This window comes from Ostrea edulis, chromosome 5, assembly GCF_947568905.1.
Source record: "Ostrea edulis chromosome 5, xbOstEdul1.1, whole genome shotgun sequence".
Classification (NCBI taxonomy): Eukaryota; Metazoa; Mollusca; class Bivalvia; order Ostreida; family Ostreidae; genus Ostrea; species Ostrea edulis.
The window spans coordinates 61,186,240-61,210,036 of NC_079168.1; the positions used below are offsets into that span (position 1 = coordinate 61,186,240).

The 23,797-nt window shown below is 36.0% G+C and overlaps 1 protein-coding gene across 9 annotated transcripts in view; it reads left to right on the forward strand.

Moving 5' to 3' along the window:
• LOC125649735 (E3 ubiquitin-protein ligase HECTD1-like) overlaps nucleotides 1–23,797 on the forward strand; it is a 99,395-nt gene that overhangs the window by 68,595 nt on the left and 7,003 nt on the right. For 3 of the 9 annotated variants that reach the window (XM_056165008.1, XM_048877451.2, XM_048877452.2), the window contains exons 27-36: nucleotides 4,532–4,851; nucleotides 10,623–10,782; nucleotides 10,894–10,982; nucleotides 11,333–11,463; nucleotides 11,625–11,682; nucleotides 12,141–12,318; nucleotides 17,033–17,115; nucleotides 18,663–18,790; nucleotides 21,421–21,757; nucleotides 22,710–23,293. In XM_056165008.1, coding sequence (XP_056020983.1) covers nucleotides 4,532–4,851; nucleotides 10,623–10,782; nucleotides 10,894–10,982; nucleotides 11,333–11,463; nucleotides 11,625–11,682; nucleotides 12,141–12,318; nucleotides 17,033–17,115; nucleotides 18,663–18,790; nucleotides 21,421–21,757; nucleotides 22,710–23,293 — 2,068 coding nt within the window. The remainder of the gene's footprint in view (nucleotides 1–4,531; nucleotides 4,852–10,622; nucleotides 10,783–10,893; nucleotides 10,983–11,332; nucleotides 11,464–11,624; nucleotides 11,683–12,140; nucleotides 12,319–17,032; nucleotides 17,116–18,662; nucleotides 18,791–21,420; nucleotides 21,758–22,709; nucleotides 23,294–23,797) is intronic. The other 6 variants (XM_056165010.1, XM_048877454.2, XM_056165009.1 and 3 more) reach the window with 2 other exon arrangements.

Below are 23,797 nucleotides of genomic sequence, written 5' to 3' on the forward strand. Positions count from 1 at the left end.
TTTTTAAAAATATAAACTAGAATTAAGTTCTAAATATCATATGGTTGATCCATTTGTTACGTTCAGTGAAAAGTATTGAAATGTATGGGTGGTGGTGGCAGGGGAGAATGTAATTGTATGGGTGATGGTAGCAGAGGAAAATTTAATTGTATGGGTGGCTGTCTTAAAAATAGAGTGCCACCCCCCCACCCCCCCACCCCCCCAAAATTTCTTTGCTGGAATAGCCCCAAGTTTCTTCGGTTTGATACCCATATTGTTTTCTCATTGTCAATATTAGCATCTACTTGTACACAAATCACTGTTGTAAAACATCTTTGTATGATGGTCGAATAATAGATTAAAACAAATATATTCGCATTAATGATTTACCAAGTAAGCATTGCCCTGTTCATTTTGAAATACATTTCTCACTGGGGGAAAAGAGGGGGGAGGGGGTGTTTCATTGCTTGATTTGCCTTTCAACAAAGCAAACAAAAATTCATATGTCACATTTTATCACATGACGTGAGTCACATTGACATGTGGATTGCAATATTTGTCACTTGCTTATAAATACATATATTTTCTTGTGTTGGGTTTACTAATAGCGACATCGTTGCATGCAATGGTAAGTTTTCATGTAGTAGAAGTTTTCACAGAGTTAAAAGCCGCAAATTATTGCATTTTCTGATATTTGAAGATTTATTTTGGGTAGGTCTAAACAATGCAATTTCCTGTATTTTCTCAATCTGTCGGAGATGACCGACTAAGTCCATCTCTTTTTCTGAAGGGCAGCGAAATATGCATTGTATGCATAGTCTACACATATTTTCTATCATGACAAACTTCACTTTCTATACAATATTTTGATAAATAGGCTAGACTCCGTAGAACTAAGATTAGAGATGGCAACCTTCACAGCTAGACACGACCCTTCATCATTGTTGCTAAGTGAATCATTGCGCGGCTCAGTTGACTTGTATTTATCCTAGTTTATGTACATGTTGATAAACGAAGGTTAGTATCTTTGTCTCTTGTAAAGACTTTAATTCTGGGGCAAGTTATACAAGTATAACCTGGTTTGGGTCAGTTTACGCTCTTTTATAATCTGCTTCGAAAATTAACATGGTGTATATGTACCCCGCGCCATGTATATAATTAATATTCATTCAATTGATATTAAAACAATGCAAATTACGTCAAATATAAAGACAAACCAAATGCTGAATGGTAAAATTAATTGAATATGGGTTACTCTACGATAACTAAATACAACTATACAAATCCTCATTCAAATCGTAGCAATGAATCATTTACAATTTATGAAAACTTTCAGAGTGAGTCAATTAAACTTTTCAAATAAAAATCACACTGCACTGATACGGCACAGCACATATATGTAACAATGAGATGGTCCCGGAATCGGTCCAAAAAGGTGTAGTCCCTGCACGATATATAACAATTTGTTGCAAAGCATTGCACGAATGGGACGCTATGTACCACAAAAATATTGTTACACTGTACATAGCGTTGCCATTTTTGCCATTGTATGTAACATACCATCTCGTTGTTACAATGTACATACTGTTCTGTATCAGTGTGCTTTTATTTTTACCCCACCCCCCCAAAAAATAGTATGAAATAAATAAAATAAGACATAGCCTTCTTGTTCATGACGTTGCATAACGCAATGTCAAAATGGCACGTTATCATAAACGATACTGTATTTACGTATGTGTTATATATAAGTAAAGCTTCCTACGAACAGATGATAGTCATTTTATAAAAACATATAACTTAATTATTAAAGAACTTTGAGGGATATCTTTTAATTTGAACACGGGGCCGAATTTGGCTCCAAACGCACAGAGTCCTTTGGTATGAAGCATCTTTAGGACAAAGAGGACATGAATTGTAAATTTCAAGACTCCTGTTCCCCTGGGGCCTTAGGGGTGGGGGCAAAAACTGTCAAAAAATTGACCACTTTTCAAAAATCTTCTCCTCTACAACCGCAAATGTGTAAGAGAAACTAAATGTATTGTGATGTAGAGCAGGAAGGCCTCTACCAAAATTGTAACTTTCATGATTCTCAGGGTAGGGGTTCTGACCCCAGAGCAGGATCAAACTTCGTATATAGTATTTGTGTAAAACACTTAAATAACTTTTTCTTTAGTGCTATTGATACTAAATTGAAACTAAATGGATATTTATAAAGAGCAGATGGTCCTTTACCAAAATTATAAATTTGATTATCCCAGGGGTAAGGGTTTTGTTATCAGGGTGGGGCCAAAATGGTCAGTTATTAAATGTGTGAACAATAGAAATTTTTAACTTCTTCATAAGATTACTACCATTCCAATTCTTTTCAAATTTTAAATTGGTATGAAGCATCTTTGGGACAAAGGGGGCATAAATTGTGAATTTCAGGACTTCTGTACCCTCGAGGCCTTAGGGGCAGGCCAAAAATTGACCATTTTTCAAAAATTTTCTCTTTACTCTTGCATGCCTTTAAAGGACACATCGCATGTTTCTAAACTTTTTAATTTTTTCAGCAAAATTAATTCATTTCATGCCTAAAACTACTTTACATGTGTTTTAAATGAAACAGTTTGCGTAGTTTTCGAGATTGAAAGCAATGAAATTCAAATCTTGCGATATGCATATTTTCTTTGATATTTTAATCGCCATTATATGTGATGTCATATGCAACCTCGAGCAAGAAGATTTAAAAACAGTTGTTAGCCATTTCATAAACAGATTACATTTAATTGACAAAAAACCAATTATCACATTAATGGCTTGTAAATAACACTGCATTAAGGTGTTTTGTGCTATTTAAGGGTATACTTGCTGTCAGTAGAGAGGATTTGGACTGTGTTTTTGTTTTTTTGAATTTTCGAAGGAAGGTATAAGGGACAAGACGGGAATATTTTTTGTCGGCACAACGACTTTGCCATAAAAAACCAGTAGAATTTGTCCCTGTACTTTTTCAAACAAGCACTTGGACAAAGACATAGATAAACTGAGAGAAAATGCTTCTATCGAAGCTACGCACTGTTACATATAGGCCTACGGCATATATGCTTTCTGTTCTGCTCTCAAATTCAATACAAACTCGCACCAACTGACCTTCACCTTGTAACAACTTAGGCAGAACTTGTGCTCGCAGTTTCTACCAACTGGTAGTTTTAAAAAAGAAATTTAAAGATGAAAGATAATTGAATTTTCAATTATAAAATTTATTAATAAAATATTATAATGCTTTCATTTTTTTAAAGGAACGCGTACGAAACAACAACACGCCGCGCTTCCACTTCCTAAGTAACAGCGTGTAGATTAAAAAAGTAATGATTAATAAAATTGCTTCAATAAAATAATTGAAAAGTATTGTGATTTTTCACTATAAATTTGATCCTTTTTTTTTTCTTCTTTTCTTTTCGAAATGCACCCGTGACAGTAGGCCAAGTTGTCAATGATACGTAATCATATCATAATTTAGACCTATCTAACTTATCAAAAAATAAATTTAATAATAAATGCACTTTTTATTTTAGAGAAGCAACAACGCTAATTACAGTTGTTTAAAGAAATGGCATTACCAAATAGTGTTTAGACAGTGATCCCATGTAAACATTATTTACTCGCAAATGCAGATTTCATACTCGCTACATTTGGGTCGCTATTTGTATGCACTGGTGGCTAAAAGATATAAGACTCTGGAAATTTGTCAACATCGAAATAAATGTTATCCATGGTAAATAAATTAGGCCCCTAAAACCTGAGTTTTTAAAAATATCTAACACTACTTTTACAGCAAGTTGATCAACGACTGTCACATATGACGTCACTGTACCACGTGGCTACTTATTTAATTAACTAGGCTTTTTGAAATTGGGGCTTAGATTTAAGTCCATATTATGGCTAATTATCGCAATACTTCAGCGAACGAACTATTACAATTAATTTCTATAAGCATAAGGAAGACAAAATGCATATAATTCTGTATACTTTGAAAACATGAGATGTGTCATTTAAGAAAAACTAAATGCATAGTGATATAGAGCAGGAAGGCCTTTACCTAAATTGTAAATTTCTTGATCCCCGGGGATACAGGTTTGGTTTCAAGGTGGTGCGAAAATTAATATATTGATTTGATGGACTTCTTTAAATTTGCTGATACCATATAAAATTTAAATGAATAGCAGAAAAAGATGTACCAAAAAATGGTGAATTATTTCTCAACCCCAGGGTTTTTCTACTATAGGATGGGTCCAAAGTAGTCATATCCTGTGATGTTAATACAAATATTATGTAAAGCCTTCATCCGTGTATTCACTTATGAGGGCATTGAAGTTTTAAGAACACATCTTCTTTTATACTGTTGCTGAATATTAGAATTTAGCTTAGATATTCAGAACAGGGAATTTTTTTCTAGATTTCATTACCCTTGGGATTAGTGATACTTTTAACTAGTACTCTGGTGACTGATAAGGCCTGTGGGCCTCTTGTATACATATACATGTGTATAGACTAAGTCTATGGCTTCTTACAGGGGACATAGACCTATTCTCCATTGTAGGTAACAACCTTCTGAGCACCGCTCAGAGCTATCCCAGCTTGACCACCTCCAATGCCCCCACATCGAGCACACTCACTACCACACAAACTATGGCTAACGTCACATCACTGAGCCAAGCTCTGACTCGCAGTCTCACCTCTACGTCCAGTGAAAGTGATGAATTTCTTGAGACTTGTCGAGCCACTACCTTACTGGGAGAACTTGATGATGATGAGGAATTACCAGGACCAGATGATGATGATGATGAAAATGAAGACGAGAATGAAGACGATGAAGTGTATGATGATGTTTTGGTAAGTGGTTGTAGAATGTGCTGTAAAAATGATAAGTATCAGCAATGTTTGTGATATACAACTTATCCCTTTAATAACACATACAGTAAAAACTGCCATAGCGACCCACTGTATTAAGCGACTCACTGTCGTATGTGACCATAAAAAGTTCCCCCCAAGACGTTACTCTATATATTCTACCTGTATTAAACGACACCTGTCTGACGCGACCAACGACCATGATTTTTACAACCTTTTTCGTGTATTTTCACGAAATTTTACCTCTATTTAACGACTGTGCATTTTCCGATTACAACGTGATTACTACTTTCGATTTCGGTTTAGCCGACTATTCTGGGAATTATCGCCCCTAACACTTTCGTTTTCAAACGCACGACTATTCTGGGAATTATCGCCCCTAACACTTTCGTTTTAATACGCACAGTTTGGCGGTGATGTTGTTTAGTCGGCCCTCTGAATAAATTATTATACCCTAGCTGTCAACATGCAGAGTCGTGTGTGGTTAATTAATAAAACCCGAGTTGTTGTTTATTTAACAAAATCATCAAGGATCAGGGAATCAAGGCTGGTGTATTTGAAGGTGTGAATTTCGACAAACTTTAAGAAGTGCCGAGTAGGCTAGATCGGAAATGAAAATCTATCACTTGTTATACCATTATGTTCAACAGAGTGAAAATTTTGTCCGATTGTGATATAAATCAGGTAAATATTATGCTTAGGACTGAAATTTTAAACGGAGTATTCGCAGTTTTCCTGCATGAGATACTCAAGGTTTCCACAATAATGACCCGAACTAGCGGCTCACTTCGACATGTCCCGAGTATTTGACACGTCCGAGTTCAAGAAAGTTGCCTGCATAAGTTCTAAGCTTAAAAGATTTGCTGTGCATGTACAATGGATATTGTAATTTATTTAATGTTTCTCAAATTGAATAACATTTCCAGCCTGTATTGTACAAAAGGAGACGCAACACTTCACCATTTGCTTTCCTACCACAAGCATTACATTTTTTAGTTACACTGTACAAGTAGACTATACATAAATACCCTTTACAACAAAGTGTTTATAAGTTTTAGAAAATTTACATGCAGTTTATAAATAAGTTATAAATCTCGTGTAAATGTCATATGAAATGCATGCAAAGTTTATCATTCTTAAATAGATTAAATGTAATTTTTGATGAATAATAAATTATGATACAATACATTGTATTCTAGATTTTTAACTACAGTGTATTAATAATTTTATTTTACAACTATTAAAACCGTACTTGATATTCTTAATGATAAATTCCAAATACATGTAGTCATTTTCTCCATTGTACAAATTATTTGCGAAATTTTATCCATTAACTGCGGAAAATAGGCAACCTGTATTAAGAGACCACCTGTCATATGTGACCTATTTTCCATTCTCCGTTGGACGATCTCTTAATACAGGTTTGACTGTACATATTAATTCTTCAATCTGCCATTTTCCTCTCTGTAAGGTTGGTTGGTTGTTTTTTGTTCTGTCGAGAATTTTTCACTCATATTGAACAAAATTAGACTTATTTATAGTGCTCAGGGCCATAGCATGGAGAGTTCTTTAATGTGCCATGCCTGCCATGACATGGGATCTCTGTTTTTAAAGACCAGGCGGCCGTTTCACTAACCGATCGTAGATCGTAAACGTAGACTTAAATGTGAACGTAGCACGTACGACCGTTTCACTAAAAGTTACGATTTGCGATTTACGATCAGTATTGATCGTAACCGTACGAGTGGTCTAGGGCTATCGTAAGTGCTCCTACATGCACGTAAATGAGCAAATATGGCCGCCATACTGGCCCTGCCTGAGATCATTTTGTGTTAGTATTTACCTGACTGAGTTTGTTTATACTTTGTAGGAAAAAACAATCACAATGACTTGCAGTCTGCTTTTGCACAAAAAGTATTGTACAGTCCGAGCCCGAATCTTAAATCAATTAGAGTTGTCCTTCTTTGTTACGCACAACCACAGAAATGTGAGTCTCACAGGGGTCAAGTCCGTTTTGGGCCCGGGCTCTGTGATACCACAAATAGAGTAAATTCATTGTATCACAAAGTTCGGGTCCAAAACGGGCCTAGCCCTTGTTACCAGTTTGCTGAAATAAATATAAAGACAATGCAAGAATTCATATTTTAAAAAGCGAGGGGGGGGGGGGGGGTTAGTCAATATATCAAACTTTGCATGTAATAATAACGAGAACAGATAGGGGGGTGGGTGGGTGGGTATAGCTACATATGCCTGCATCACCGTTAGATCACATGTATATTTAACATTCAAGAGGATCCAAGACATTATTATTCTCATGTTCAGAAATTAAATTTCTTTAGAAACAGTTGATTTAATGATCCGAGACGTTGCGATTCGATGTACTCAGCTTTTTTCCCCCGTCAGATCAATACCTTTGATGCAACTGACTAACTGCATAATACATGCACATTTTAAGGAAAATATGATAATAAAATGATTTGGTAATGGGAGAGGGGTTAAAATCCCAATTTTGCAAGTGGATCGTTTCTGTAGTTTTATGAAGGTCGTTAGAAATTAAACATACAGACTAGACCTATATGTATACACAGACAAGGGAAGGGTCATTATCGGACCCTTGGGGTTCCGACCCCTTTTTATAAAGTGCACTTCCGTGGGGATCCGGGTTAGAATAGGTCCTCAGTACCTCTTGCTTATCGAAGGAGGCGACTAAATGGGGCGGTCCTTCGGATGAGACTGCAAACACTGAGGTCCCGTGTCACAGCAGGTGTACCATGAAAAAGATCCCTCCCTGCCCAATGGCCGTAAGCGCCGAGTATAGGCCTAAATTTTATAGCCCTTCACCGGCAATGGTGGCGTCTCCATATTAGTGAAAATTTACGAGAGGGACGTTAAACGATATAAAAATCAATCATCTTAAAGTGTAATATCAATAATAAATTTTAATAAATGATCTAGATTATACATCATCACATAAAGACGAAAGTTAGCATATGCTTACATGCCTAAACGGAAAAATATATATATATAAAAGACAAACGCATGTGGAAAATAAATTTCAAGTCATTTTAGGGACACATTGAGCCCATGATTTGTTTGAAATTTATACAAATAAGTGAATAGATATGTCATTAGTGTTACAGCTTATTTTACAACAATGATTAAACGCCGGAGTACGTACATATCCATGGTTTGATGCAGGATAAAATTTCCTATTTTTGTGTGCAATTTTATTTTCATTTTATTATTTCCTTTTATCAATATAATTTCATTTTCTTATTCATTTTTTTTTTTTAATCCGTTGAACATAGTTTACTTATTGATGGAAATTTGGCTCACATGAGCAGATCGATACATGGCATTTAAAATTCTAAAATGTAAATCTTTTATGTTATTTCTTATATCACCCCACCCCCATTTTAGTTACATGAAAGTCAATAAAAATTATTCTATCAATTGTTTAAACATTCTAGGAATTTTCTTTACGTTACACTAGAGATCGGGCTCAAAATTTCCATTATTTTTGTTGACAACTTGCATGGGTTACTGCAGACGATAAGGATATGTTTAAAACCATGAGGAAATAATGAATGAATATTTCTTTCCATGGTAGGATTAATTTTAAATCTACCTCCATAGAGAAAAGAGTTCTAAAAAGTCAGACGTAAATCGCAATCGTAAGTGTTACGACTACGTTAGGTTTTGTGAAACGCTCGTATACATGCGAATCAAATGATCTTAAACGTAATCGTACGTTTACGATCTACGATCGCTTAATGAAACGGCCGCCAGCCTTTTGGGTTTAAAAACAGCCAATCTGTGAAAATGGTGGAAGATTTTCTGGTCACATTCAGATTTCAGCACTTATTTAAAAAATAAAAATAAAGATTAAGCTGTTATAATGAAAATAAAGATTAAGCTGTTATAATGAAGAGTATGCTTGTCTATATCTATTCTAGATATAAATTCTCATGAATTTCTTCTCTAGCTTCAAAAATTTGAAGCAGGGCTAAATTTGTATTTCAAACTAGAGATTGGTAGTTTGTGGGTGTGATTATCTTTTAATTAATTCTTATTGTTTACATGGAGGTTGACTCGCATATTGCACGAGCATGCTTGTTAAATTCTTGATAAGACCCAGGGATTGCATCGAAGGAAACATGTAATCAAATCACTGTATAATGTGGGGGAAAATACTTACTCACATATCATTGGTAAATCCTGATTTTATTTTAATTGTATATAATCACATTCCCTAAAAAAAAAAATTGGTTAGCTTTATGAAAATAACTCATTAGGACTTTTCAGTCTGATCACTGTTTTAGTATTTCGCAGTATATTGCCGGTAGCTTTTTCTCGAATAATGTCAAGCATGATGTTTGTCTGATTAAGCAACCATTTCCTTGGCCAGTTGTGTAACTCCCATTGTCTCTCACCAATAATTACAAATGTCCAATTGATCAATCATCACTCTCAATCTGGACTCTTATGTGTTAACATTACAATGTCAGAAAGACAATTACATATAGTAGGTCTCCAAATATTATAATGGACAGAGTGTTTCTTAATAATCCTACACAATAGACATGTCCTCCATTGCACAGCTACACCCCCCCCCCCCCCCCCCCCCCAAATCATTCTTAAAATTGAAAAGTGCCAAGAGGAAAATCATAAGTACTAGTATATCATATATACCAGTATTTGTGTATATTATCTAAAAACTACATGTACTAAAAGAAATTGACAAATGATGAATTCATTTTGTAGTTCTTAGGGTGAAGTTTTGTTAAGTTCTAAACATATCTTTGAAGTTCCTCACAGATGGAGCAAAGTGGTAGAAAAATGCAGGAAAACTTTAGTTTTACTTTGATATAATCATACCAGTCTCCCTGTATAAAATATAATTTGCTACACTAGAGCGCATTAGCAACAAACATCAGGCTGCTGCTTCTTCTGATAACACTGCTAAGCCCTGTTTATGTCTTAAGTTTGAAGTGGCTATGGCATGAGCAGAGGTCAGACTCACGACCTCACAGTAACAAAGTGCTCTACCACTGAGCAGCAACCGTGACCATTTCTCTGTAAGGAATTGAATGTGTTGCTGCATCTTATAAATCTGTGATGGTGATATTACAGTTCTGTAATATGCTACATATTCTCTGATATGATTCTCAGACATTTAGGTGTGTATAATAATCCTGTGATCTGCAGATCTTAAAATTTTGTAATTGAATTCAAACTCTGTGGTGTGATTTCATAATTGGGTAATGTGGTTTAAATCGTTGATGTGATCTGGTATAATTCTGTAATGTGATCTAATAATTCTGTAATGTGATTTAAATCTGTGACATGATCTTATGATTGTGTAATGTGATTTAAATCTGTGACATGATCTTATAATTGTGTAATGTGATTTAAATCTCTGACATGATCTTATAACTGTGTAATGTGATTTAAATCTGTGACATGATCTTATAATTGTGTAATGTGATTTAAATCTGTGACATGATCTTATAACTGTGTAATGTGATTTAAATCTGTGACATGATCTTATAATTGTGTAATGTGATTTAAATCTGTGACATGATCTTATAACTGTGTAATGTGAATTAAATCTGTGACATGATCTTGTAACTGTGTAATGTGATTTACATGTAAATCTGTGACATGATCTTATAACTGTGTAATGTGATTTAAATCTGTGACATGATCTTATAATTGTGTAATGTGATTTAAATCTGTGATGTGATGTTTAGGAGGAGGATGATTTGGCAGAGGTTCGTGGAGAGAGAAGGAAGACCTGGGATGACGAGTTTGTCTTGAAGCGTCAGTTCTCTGCACTAATCCCGGCCTTTGACCCCCGTCCAGGTCGCACCAATGTAAATCAATACCAGGACTTTGAAATTGTACCTCCTGGTATGAAACTTGCAATAATTTATTTCTTTGAATATTAATCACTTTATAAAGTATTAAATATTTATCACCTTATACATGTATTTGAATTATCACATTGAATTTCTTAATCAGGTGCAGAACCAGTCCAATCTAGTGACAGTATGGATCAGGGTAGTCAGCCCAGGATCATCCTGTATATCAAATCTCCATGTCTGCCAGGGGTAAGTCAATCGGTCAAAGATTGCCCCTGTATATCAAATCATTGTGTCTGCCAGGGGTAAGTCAGTCGGTCAAAGATTATCCCTGTATATCAAATCTCTGTGTCTGCCAGGGATAAGTATTTTGTCAGATAAAATTTCAGTAAGGTTTGTTGAAAATAATGTTTAAAAATTAATTTCTGCTACAAGTCTTTTAAGGTAGGCAAAGTGTTAAAGTTAATCTTATTGTTTTGTGGTTTTAATTTCTGTATGAATACAATCATTTGAATTTCTGTATAAATGCAATCATTTGAATTTCTGTTTAAATCCAAACACTTGAATTTCTGTATAAATTATAGCACTTGTTTTGTCAGATGGAGAACATAGAAGTTTGCCTTGGGTCTGAGAACAGCTGTATATTTAAGTACATCCAGAAATTGTTGGTCCATGGCATGTCAGGAAATAGGAATGAAAGAATTAGAAGAATCTGGGAACCAACTTACACGTGAGTAACAACCAGTTTATTCTCAAGTCATCAAATCTACTTGTCCATGGAATAGATATGTCAATATGTACATCTTAACATGTACTTAATGACTATTTGTTAAGTGAAAAAGTTTTAAGAATGAAATTCAACAAATAGTATGATGATTATTTTTCCAACAGGATTATGTACAGAACATTGAAGGATGGGGAGACAAAACCAGAATTGGAAAAAATCACTGTAAGAATTTTTTCTGAAATATCTGATTACCAAATACTCTCGCTAATTTGTATCGCATGAATAATCCCAATCCATAATACATGGACCCAATCAGTAAATAATCACTATTACAAAAACACCAGAGAAATAGTAGAACTAATATTATGTAGCAAAATTCACAAACACTGAAAAAAAGTTTTGAAATAGTCAATTTATTATTTGTACTACTAAACTGAAACATTAGATGTATACCTTTCCATATGTTACAATATTGTTAGAATTGCGTATCCTGAATGTCCAAGACTAGAGAATTTTTTCAATAGATAATGAGATCCTTGATGGCTTGATTCTGTATTAAATGGTGCAGATTTAAAAACTATGTTGTATTTTGCAACACTTTTCGAAAAGAATTGGCATGTGCTGTGAGTGAACTTCTTGCTAACTTGTATTGTACCTGAAATCCCTGTCTTTATGTTCAGGACTCCATGCACTCCCAGACTGGAGCTCAGTCAGATGCCAATATGTACCAGATTCTGAGTGAGTGGGACGTCCCCCGGAGTAACGACCCGGCAGCCTGTACCATAGACCACGTCCTGCAGCTTCTACAAAGACTCTACGCTATCTCTATGGAACACAGCCAAAACATGCAGCTCAATGGTAAAATACAGTTAAAACATGGAGCTCAGTGTTAAAATACAGTTAAAACATGTAAATGTTAAAATACACAGCCAAAATATGTAACTCAATGGTAAAATATACAGCCAAAATATGTAACTCAATGGTAAAATATCACAGCCAAAATATGCAACTCAATGGTAAAATATACAACCAAAATATGTAACTCAATGGTAAAATGCAGTTAAAACATGTAAATGTTTAAATACACATCCAAAACATGTAAGGGCTATTCCAGAAATAAATACATGGGGGAGGTCGGGAGGCACCTTTTGTATATACCAAGCACCCATAAAAAAAAAAAAAAAAATTTCCCCATGACCCATCAAATTAATAAACTCATTTTACAATGACCCATCTAATAAAAAAAAAAAAAATAACCAGACCCACCACAAAAATATTTTTAAAAATGAAAACGGTACAAATCTCGCGAGGTTTTCGGGACAAACATTCTAGTCAATGACACGGTAATGCCTGTGCGACATTGTATCACATTAGTTCTGAAGAAACGATGTCACATCTACAGAATCTACAGAACAGAGTTCGCCGCCATCACGTCCAAAGGGACCCTACTAAACGCGCATCTAATTTGAAGAGTGCCGTAATGGAAAGTTAAGCGCTGCAAAGAGCGACAACTCGAATAGTTCTATGTTACTTTCGATTTCGAAAGCACGTTTTCAATTTTCCCTCCGACGTTTTGTAACCAACACGACAAGAGCGACAATAAAAATATTCTGAAAACTCAACACCCACGTGGCACAAAATAAAACAATAGAAACTACCCACTACCCATAATAAATATTTTTTTAACAGTCCAACCACGGACCAATTAAAATATGAAAAAATACGACCACCCACACAAAAAAATATCATTTGCCGCCCGACCCCCCCATTTGATCATTTCTGGAACAGCCCTAACTCAATGTTAAAATACAGTTAAAACATGTAAATGTTTAAATACACATCCAAAACATGTAACTTAATGTTAAAATACAGTTAAAAAATGTAGTCCAATGTTAACATACACAGTCAAAATATGTAACTCAATGGTAAACTAGTTCTAATTGTAACGGGGACCGTTACATATGTTCCCCAAACCTCCCCCAATTAAAAAGTGATGTCCTTGTAAATCTATAGGAAAACATCATTTTATTTTAGCCTTTAATTACATGTAGTACGTTCAATATGGTCATTTCAGTACCAAGAAATGAAAGAAAGCGTTGCACGTGCATACACGCGCACGCGTGTATGATTCCGAATTTTTGTTGATGTCGTTCAACAGGCATTTGTATCATATACCCACAGTATGAATTTCATAACGTTTCCACCAAATATAAGGAAGTTATAGCGATTTTAAAATCGTCCAATCAGAAATGAGCACACGTGCATGCATGTCCTGAGCAGTAATTCTAACCACAGCAATTTGTAAGGAGTACCAAGATACATCTAAACCCCTAATATGAATAGAATTTGATGAAAAACAAAAACGTTATCGTCCTTTAAAAATTGAACATTTAAAAAACGTTGCACGCGCATACGCGTGTGCGTTGGCATTTTTTGTTACACCAACATATAGATACACATATTGTCTACATATGCTGTGAATATCATCTCATTCGCTTCATAAATAAGATAGTTACAAACGTTTTAGCATTATCCAATCAAAATTAAGCGCACGTGCAAATTGGTAATTTTGACCATGTAAATCAGTTAAGGGTCTCAATATCTACCTATGATATGAATTTCAAGCCATTTCAATGAACAACAAAAAAGTTAGACTGATTCCAAAGTTAGCGTACAAATTTTGTAATGCGCGTGCACGCGCATGCGTGCGCGTGCTGGCAAAATAACTATTATTTTTCATATGTACAAATGATATACTATCATCCTATTTAGGTTTTATATCGCTTCCTTCAATATTCTGATTTTCCATTTTTTGTACCAAAATTGCAATGCACGTGCGCGCGCGTGCATGCACGTGCAAACAAAATGACTATCACTATGCACATCTACAAACGCTATACTATCATCCTGGAAAGTTTCATATCGATCCCTTTTGTAGTTTCTGAGAACACGACCGGACAAAAAAGTACCGGAGAAAAAGAATAATAATAACTAGACACGATCTCGTTGCGAGCAACGAGTAGGTCTTCCGTCCGATTTGTTGATGCACTCGGAGTTAAAAAAAAAAAAAAAAAAAGACAAATGAGTCCCAATTTAGTTTCCGACTTTAAGACACTTTAGATATAATCAATTTTTCATATCATAAGCTTCTGAAGCAAAGTTGCGGTGAAATTCGTTTGAAATTCGACTCTCCAGGCGAGCCATAAGGCCCGCGGGCCTATTTCTTGATGTCATTTGTTAGCCCTCTATAGACTCAACAACTTTAGTTCTATATGTCTTTACAAAATATTTACCTGTAAAAAGTTATTGAGATCGACCGATATCGACAAAAAATCGACTCTACAGGCGAGCCATTAGGACTATAGGCCAATTTCTTGATATCAATCGATAGATCTCGATAAACTGAACAACTTTTGTTCAATATGTCCTTACAAAATATTTACCAGTTACAAGTTTTTGAAATCGACTGATATCGACAAAAATCGACTCTACAGGCGAGCCATGAGGCCCACAGACCCATTTTTTGATATTGATCGATAGCTTATGACACATTGAACAACTTTTGTTCAATAATGCTTTTCCAAAAATATGTCGTTTTAAAGATATGAGGCGTCAAATATTTACGATTTTGGCCCTTAAAATCTCTAATTACGTAACATATGACCTACTTTTTGATTTGATAAGATCAAGCTCGTTGAGATGAACATTTCCGCTTCTACAACTTATTATAAAATATTAATAGTTTCTGAGATATTCTCAAAAACATTTGGACCCTTCTGAACCCCTAATTTAAAGGGCCAGCCCGTTTTGCTTGATATCGTAAGAAAGGCCTTGTCATTTTAAACATTTTTTGCTCAACAAGTATTTAGAAATTCTTTACCGTTCTCGAGTTATCTCTACAAGAAATATTTAGGGGCCAAACTGTAGCTCCCTAACGGGGCCACATAGGGAAAAAACGAAATGTACATATTGTTTAGATTATCATTCTGAACAACTTTTGTTCAATAATGCTTTTCAAAATATTTGTCGTTTTCAAGATATGAGGCGTCAATTATTTATGATTTTGGCCCTTAAAATCCCTTATTACGTAACATATGACCTACTTTTTGATTTGATAAGAACAAGCTCGTTTAGATGAACATTTCCGCTTCAATGACTTATTACAAAATATTAATAGTTTCTGAGATATTCTCATAAACCTTTGGACCCTTCTGGGCCCCTAATTTAAAGGGTCAGCCCCTTTTGCTTGATATCGTAAGAAAGGTCATGACATTTAAAACATTTTTTGTTCAACAAGTATTTAGAAATTCTTTACCGTTCTCGAGTTATTTCTAGAAGTAATTTTTAGGGGCCAAACTGTAGCTCCCTAACGGGGCCACATAGGGTAAAAACGAAATATGCATATTGTTCAGATCATCATTCTGAACAACTTTTGTTCTTTATTGCTTTTCAAAATATTTGTCGTTTTCGAGATACAAGGGGTAAAAAATTTATGGTTTTGGCCCTTAAAATCCCTTATTACGTAACATATGACCTAAATTTTTATACGAATAGATTTGGATTGTTGAGATGAACATTTTTTGTTCTTTGACTTATACCAAAATATTAATGATTTTTGAGATATTTGATCTAGACTTTGAGCCCTTCTAGATCCCTAATTTAAGGGGCTAGCCCCTAAATCTTGATATTTTCGAAAAGATCTCGTAAATGTGCACAACTTTTGTTCTACATGTCTTAACAAAATATTTGCAAGAAAAAAGATATTGGAGATCAAAGGTCAAAAATCGCCGAAATCGGCGAAAAATTTAGGCATCCATTTTTTCAGGTCCAGGCGAGCGTTTAGGCAAATCGCCTCCGGTAAAATCGAATCCCCCACAAATCTTCTAAAATGTTTACTCTATCTTGTGTAGAAATTTCAAGACTCTAGCTTCAAAACTGACGGAGGAGATGTGTGGACAACAAGGCCCTTCAAAAAGTCACTAAAAGAGAGATAACTCCTGACCGGAAGTGACGTCAAGCACGAAATTTTGCAAGCAAAGTCTCGTCACCAAAAGACATCTTTCCTGAAAATTTCGTGAAAATCGATCGAGAAATGGCTGAGAAAAACGCGTGTACTACCAAGGAAAATAATAATAATAATAATAATAATGAAGAAGAAGAACGCGAACAATAATAGTAAGGTCTTCCGCAGGAGACGGAAGACCTTAATAATAAGAAACAGAGTAAAAACAATATGTTCCCAAACTTTGTTTGGGGAACATAAATATACAGCCAAAATATGTAACTCAATGGTAAAATGCAGTTAAAACATGTAAATGTTTAAATACACATCCAAAACATGCAACTCAATGTTAAAATACAGTTAAAACATATAGCCCAATGTTAACATACACAGTCAAAATATGTAACTCAATGGTAAAATACACAGTCAATACATGTTGCTGAATGCTAAACTATGCACAAGCACTATATAGTCTGTGTCTTTGTTCTGTGTGGAAAATGTTCAATATGCACTTAGATAGTGTTAGAATGTAGGTGTACATGTTATTTAAATCTGATCATTCAATCACAGAGAGAAAAGGTATGCAGCTCAATGTTCCTGCAGAAGAATTTGTGTCTAAAAAGTTTACCAACAAACTTAATCAACAGACACAGGTAAGACAAAATGCACATACCTAACCTGCAAAAATTTCAAGATTTATTTGACCTACAAGTAAATGTATATTAGAATGTAGAGTTATCAGCTATGTTTTCCTTCTGTGTCCCCTATGAAAAAAGGGGGCATACTGGATTGCACCTCTTGGTCAATATGTAGGTCAGTAGATCAAGTGGTGTCTGCTCAATATCTTTGAGAACCCTTTGCTTGAAAGACATTTTAAAACTCTGTACACTGGTTTGTCCTAAGAAGTGGGTCACACTGGACATCATAAATATTATCTGCTTAATATCTTGAGAACCCTTTCCCAATGGACATCAAACTTGGTACAGTAGTACATTCTAAGGAATGGATGACCTCTATTGATTTTGAGGTCACAAAGTCAAGGGCAAAGTATTCTGGACATTGGAAAATATTATCTGCTCTTTATTTTGAGAACACTTTGCTTGGTAGACATCAAATTTGGTACACTGGTACATCGTAAGGAGTTGATAACCCCTATTGGTTTTGAGGTCACAAGATCAAGGTTCAAACTACTGAGGACAAAGAAAATTATTATACCTCAGTATGAGAATTCTATGCAGCGCATAATCTGATTGTTCTAGACAGTCACATGCCAGGGATGACAAAACTTCATATCTCCCTCTCAAACATCGTATCTCCCTATCATTTGACCCCTTGGGCAACCTCGTGCAGTTCCCATAAATTTAACGTCAAAGCAGACGAAGTGTATTGTGACGTCACAACAAGTCCGAGTCATTCTACTTTTCATAGTTCGTAAGGCACAAAATATGTGGGTCTCTGATATACAGTTTTAAAATCGCCAGATTTTGGTTGATACAAAAACAAGCAAGTAATTCAGCATTCAAGGAGAATGGAAATACAAAACCTGGTTATCATATCACTATATTTCGTTGTTTGCACCTTCTAATATGTTGACGGCGCGGTGTTACCGTTAGGCCATGGCATTAGGGCAATCCCAGCTACTATCGATGTACAGATGAGCGGACTCCGATTTCAAATGCATTTTTGTAGTCTTGCTTTGTTTCGTTATAATAAACAATTTATTACATGAATGTTCGGGAGATATGAAGATTTACCCAAGAAAAATCATATTCCCCTCGGGGAATATGATTTTTCTTGGGGGAATAAATCTTCATATCTCCCTCACTATCATGCAATAAATGTATAATATTGTCTACTCAATATCTTGTGAACCCATTAAATGATAAACATCAAACTGGGTGTATTGGTACCCTCTTAAAGGGTAAATGACCCCCATTGGTCAAATTGTCTTATGGTACTATGACTACTTTTCATTTTGAATCTCACAAGTCAATTTACTCTGGATTTAAAAAGTAGTGCTTATCAATCTTTGTCTCAAAATCAGTAGAGATTAAACTTAATATTGTTGTTGCCCCTGACTAGAAGATAACCCATATTTTTCAATATTACAGACACCTTAAATTTAAAGTTGAACCTTTTCAATATTGCCACACGAGGGGCATATATGCTTCTAAAACATTTCATGTTTATTACAACAAAGGACCCATTGGTATTGGCCAGTAATGCCCTTCCTGATTGGTGTGAACAACTGACCAAGTCCTGTCCGATGTTGTTCTCTGTGGACACAAGGCAGCTGTACTTCACTTGTACTGCTTTTGGAACATCCAGGTAGGATATGCTCATTCTTAAAAGTAGCTTTATTTAGGCCCCTGAAATTAAAGGTCATTTTATCCCCTCTAGATTGTGAGAGGGGATATAACAGGACCATTTATGAGGGGTGTATATATATATATATATATGGGAGTGAGTATGAATGTAACACTGACTTTATTGACACTCTACAGCCTACAGTTTTGCTCAATTGATTTGATAGTTTTGTGTGTAGTGAGTATGAGTTTGTATGTGCATGTGTGACACAGAGCTTGTAGACACTCTACAGGCCACATTTTTTGCTCAATTGATTTGATACTTCACATGCAACTCTGTTATCAAGAGAGGAAGAAACCGATTGATTTTGGGGTCCAAAGGTTAAGGTCACTACGAGACTTCATAGAAAAAGCATCTATACACTATACAGGCCACATTTGTTGTTAGCTTGGTTTGGTATTTCACATGTGGCTAAGCTTTGTTATCAAGAGAGGAAAAATCCTGTTGATTTTGGGGTCTAAAGGTGAAGGTCACTTTGGGACTTTCATTTAATGATTGCCTACCTTTTTTAGGGATGCCCCACTTTTTGGACCTCTTGTTATACCCCCCGCAACAAGTTGTGTGTGTGTGGGGGGGGGTGTATACTGGAATCGGGTTGTCTGTCTGTCCGTCCGTCCGTCTGTCTGTAGACGCAATGGTTTCCGGGCTCTAAAGCATTATCCTTTCCACCTACCGTCACCATATCATATATATGGACTACCCATGGGATGAAGATGTTCCCTATCGATTTGGGGTCCAAAGGTCAAGCGCACTGGACATCGAAGTAGCAATATGGTTTCCGGGCTCTAAAGCATTATCCTTTCCACCTACCATCACCATATCATTCATATGGACTACTCATGGGATGAAGATGTTCCCTATCGATTTTGGGGTCAAAAGGTCAAAGGTCACGCGCACTGGACATCGAAGTAGCAATATGGTTTCCGGGCTGTAAAGCATTATCCTTTCTACCTACAGTCACCATATCATACATATGGACTACCCATGGGCCAACTTCCACCAGAGTTCGTTTGCTCACAAACCAAACTCTTCCACTTAGGTATTATGGGATAGCGATTTCTTAGGCCGCGTATACTGTGACGTCACTGTAGAATGACGAAAAAACATAACGTCAAACGTAAACAACTTTCAAAACAAGAACGTAAACATCAAGTTTATTACTTTACACAATAATTTGAACAGAGTCTCCCTACTTTTTAATGATCTTTTTATCATTTTATGTTTAAAATAAAATCCATACTTTTATATTAATGCTCTTAATATCAATATCTTCAAACTTTTAACTGCGAACTACTTCTTTAGTCCTGCGTGATAATCGCGGACTCACAATATAGAAATCTGTATATTGTGCTGCGTCACATAGGAGAGGTCTATTCGTAGGTGACGTAATGAGGCCTCGACGGGGAGTTTGTACCCATGGGATGAAGATGTTCCCTATCGATTTTGGGGTCCAAAGGTCAAGCGCACTGGACATCGACGTAGCAATATGGTTTCTGGGCTCTAAAGCGTTATCCTTTCCACCTACAGTCACCATATCATACATATGGACTACCCATGGGATGAAGATGTTCCCTATCGATTTTGGGGTCAAAAGGTCAAAGGTCAAGTGCACTGGACATCGAAGTAGCAATATGGTTTCCGGGCTCTAAAGCGTTATCCTTTCCACCTACAGTCACCATATCATACATATGGACTACCCATGGGATGAAGATGTTCCCTATCGATTTTGGGGTCAAAAGGTCAAAGGTCAAGTGCACTGGACATTGAAGTAGCAATATGGTTTCTGGGCTCTAAAGCGTTATCCTTTCCACCTACAGTCACCATATCATACATATCGACTACCCATGGGATGAAGATGTTCCCTATCGATTTTGGGGTCAAAAGGTCAAAGGTCACGCGCACTGGACATCGAAGTAGCAATATGGTTCAGTTTGTCATGCCATTTGTTTTTTACACTCAGAAAAGAGGTAGTTTATACCTATTACCAACACCCTTTCGGAGATTGGGGTAAGCGGGGGGTATTCTTAGTGAGCATTGCTCACAGTACCTCTTGTTTTATTTGTCCTTTTGTCTATCATTTTTTATTGGTCACAATTTAGAAATACTACTAGACATAGTCCTTATTTTTTATGAACTAAAAGGTTGATTTGTTAAGTAAAGGTCAAATTTGCCATAGTGTTCAAGACATAGTGTTACACAAACACATCTTGACACAAGTTACTTTATATCTAGTAATGTTGAAAGAATACACTTTTGCAAGATTAGTTTTGTCAATTCATGATTAACAAGATCCACATTGTCAATTTATAAACAAAAAGATCGGCATTGTCAATTTATAGACAAGAAGATCTATATAATATTGTTGATCTATAGACAAGGTCTGCTTTGTCAATAAGAAGAAACTTTCATGAGTAATTGGTATTACATTTAATAAACACAAATTTAAAAAAATATAGTAATCACTAAATTTTCATTCTATTGGTGTTATTCAAAATAAAATTTCATAAATAATTCTGGATCTTCTGTTTAAGGTTTATGTAGTGTATTGTTTAAGAGTACCCTTTTAGGAAGTGATTATTATGCTTTGTCAGGGCAATAGTTTGGCTACAAGACAAGAGAGACGCCAACATGGAGAGAAGTCGCGGCTCTGTCACCCGGAGAGAGGAGGGTGGGGAGTACAGGATTGGCCGTCTGAAACATGAGCGCGTCAAGGTTCCACGGGGAGAGAAACTCCTAGAGTGGGCCATGCAGGTGATGAAGTGCCATGCCCACAGGAAGTCAATGCTGGAAATTGAGTTTCAGGGAGAGGAAGGAACAGGACTGGGGCCAAGTTTGGAGTTTTATGCTTTGGTAGCTGCAGAGCTGCAGAAAAAAGAACTAGGAATGTGGCTGGTGGATGATGACTTCCCTGATAAAGTGGAGAGAGAGGTAAGTTTCTTAAATGAACGTGAATCAAGCTTGTGTTAAATATCAGGGATCATGCAAATCTTTTTTGTCTATGTAGCTCACCTGATTCACGAGATCAAACGAGCTTCTCTGGTCAAATTTGTTCATCATTGTTGTCTTTTCACATTTTCAACTTTTTCTTCAGAGCAACAGGGTTTAATTCAAGCAAACGTTGCACAAAGTATCCTCTACTGAATGGGTTTATAGTTTGTTCAAATGAAAGACTTTAAAGCATGCATAATATGTTCCACGGTGAAACCATGACTCTCCTGACCACGGTGGGGGTTCAAGTTTTGCATTAATGTGTGAAAGAAAAATTTTTCTCAAGACATAAGGGTGGAGTTTGAGGAATTCTTACATGTAATGTAGATTCAGGTTTGTCTGCACTGTGACTACTGGGACCAGGGCGGGGCTACAATACACTGCAGGTTTGTCAAGTTTAAACATAAGAAAATCGGGGAGAACTTTTTTAAAAGCCTTCTTGGTGCATGTAAAACAACCTGTGACCATGCCCAAGGTAATTGCCTTTGGCATTGTAATATTTATGGGGAAGAGAAATATGGCAGCCACTATCTTGCATGTATGTACCTTTTTGTAGTTTAAATCTTTGAACATTAGCTTTAAGAATTTGCAAATCTGCAAGTATCTTGTAATGTAGATTCAAATTTATTCAAACTGCTAGGCCACACTAGGAATTTAAATCTGTGGTGTCCCAGACTTACGAGACTTTAGAAGCAGTGTGATATGGATGAGCTTTTTGAACCATGCATTTCTTAGTTGGAAGTATTTCAAAAGTTTTAAAAGTTTTATTCAAGACCGCAGATTGAGTTTGAATCATTAGCATTAATCAGCTTTGTTACTTGTGTATATGTATTTTAGAATCTAAATCATTTAGTATGCTAAAATCCTTAATTTGTTCTTTTTTGTGTTTCAGATTGATCTAGGTCAGGGTATTAAGCCCCCAGGTTACTACATTCAAAGGTCAGGTGGTCTATTCCCCGCCCCCTTGCCCCAGGACCACTCAAAAGTGTCCAGAGTGGAGAGACTCTTCTTCTTTTTTGGTACTCTTCTTGCCAAATGTCTGCAGGACAAACGACTGATCGACATGCCCCTCTCTCGTCCCTTCCTGAAATTGCTGTGCATGGGGGAGGTAGGGCACCACATCACTCAACAGTACACAGAGTCCCTCCATCGCTCAGTGGGGTCCTCTGAGTCCTACCACAGTGACCATAGTGACCTTATGACCTCTAGTATTGAGGATAAGGAGCTGATTCTGGATCCTCCAAAATTCCGACACCCAGACACACCAGCTTGGTTCTCTGGCATTTTGACAGAAGATGACTTTGATGTTGTAGATCCCTACCGCTCCAATTTCTTGAAACAGTTGCGTGAGTTGGTGAGTCGTAAACAAAGGATTTTAAAAGATCGAAGTCTGACACAGGATCAGAAAAACATCCGTCTACAAAGGCTTGCATTACATGGACAGAAGTATGAGGGTTGTCGCATCGAGGACCTTGGGTAAGTGTCTTAAATCAAGAGCTACTTGCACAATTTATTATACCCCCCGCAAACGAAGTTTCGGGGGGTATACTGGAATCACTTTGTCTGTCCGTCCGTTTGTCCGTAGACGCAATTTGTCCGAAGTTTATTTCTAATACCGCTGGACATATTTCATTCAAACTTTATGCACATCTTCTATATATTATGTAGTTGTGCATCTCCTATTTTCATTGAAATATTTTAACAGTTATAGAAGTTACGCACATTTTCTTTTCATTTTGGGGGTTGCGCACTTTGTCCAGAGTTTAATTCTAATACCGTTGAACAGATTTGATTCAAACTTTATTCTCATCTTATATATATAATGTAGTTGTGCATCTTCTATTTTCATTGATATATTTTAACAGTTATGGAAGTTACGGACATTTTCTGGTTTGGTTGTACTTGTAGTAATAGACACAATTTGTCCAGAGTTTATTTCTAATACCGTTTTACGCTCATAAGTCAATCAGGAATTTTCCA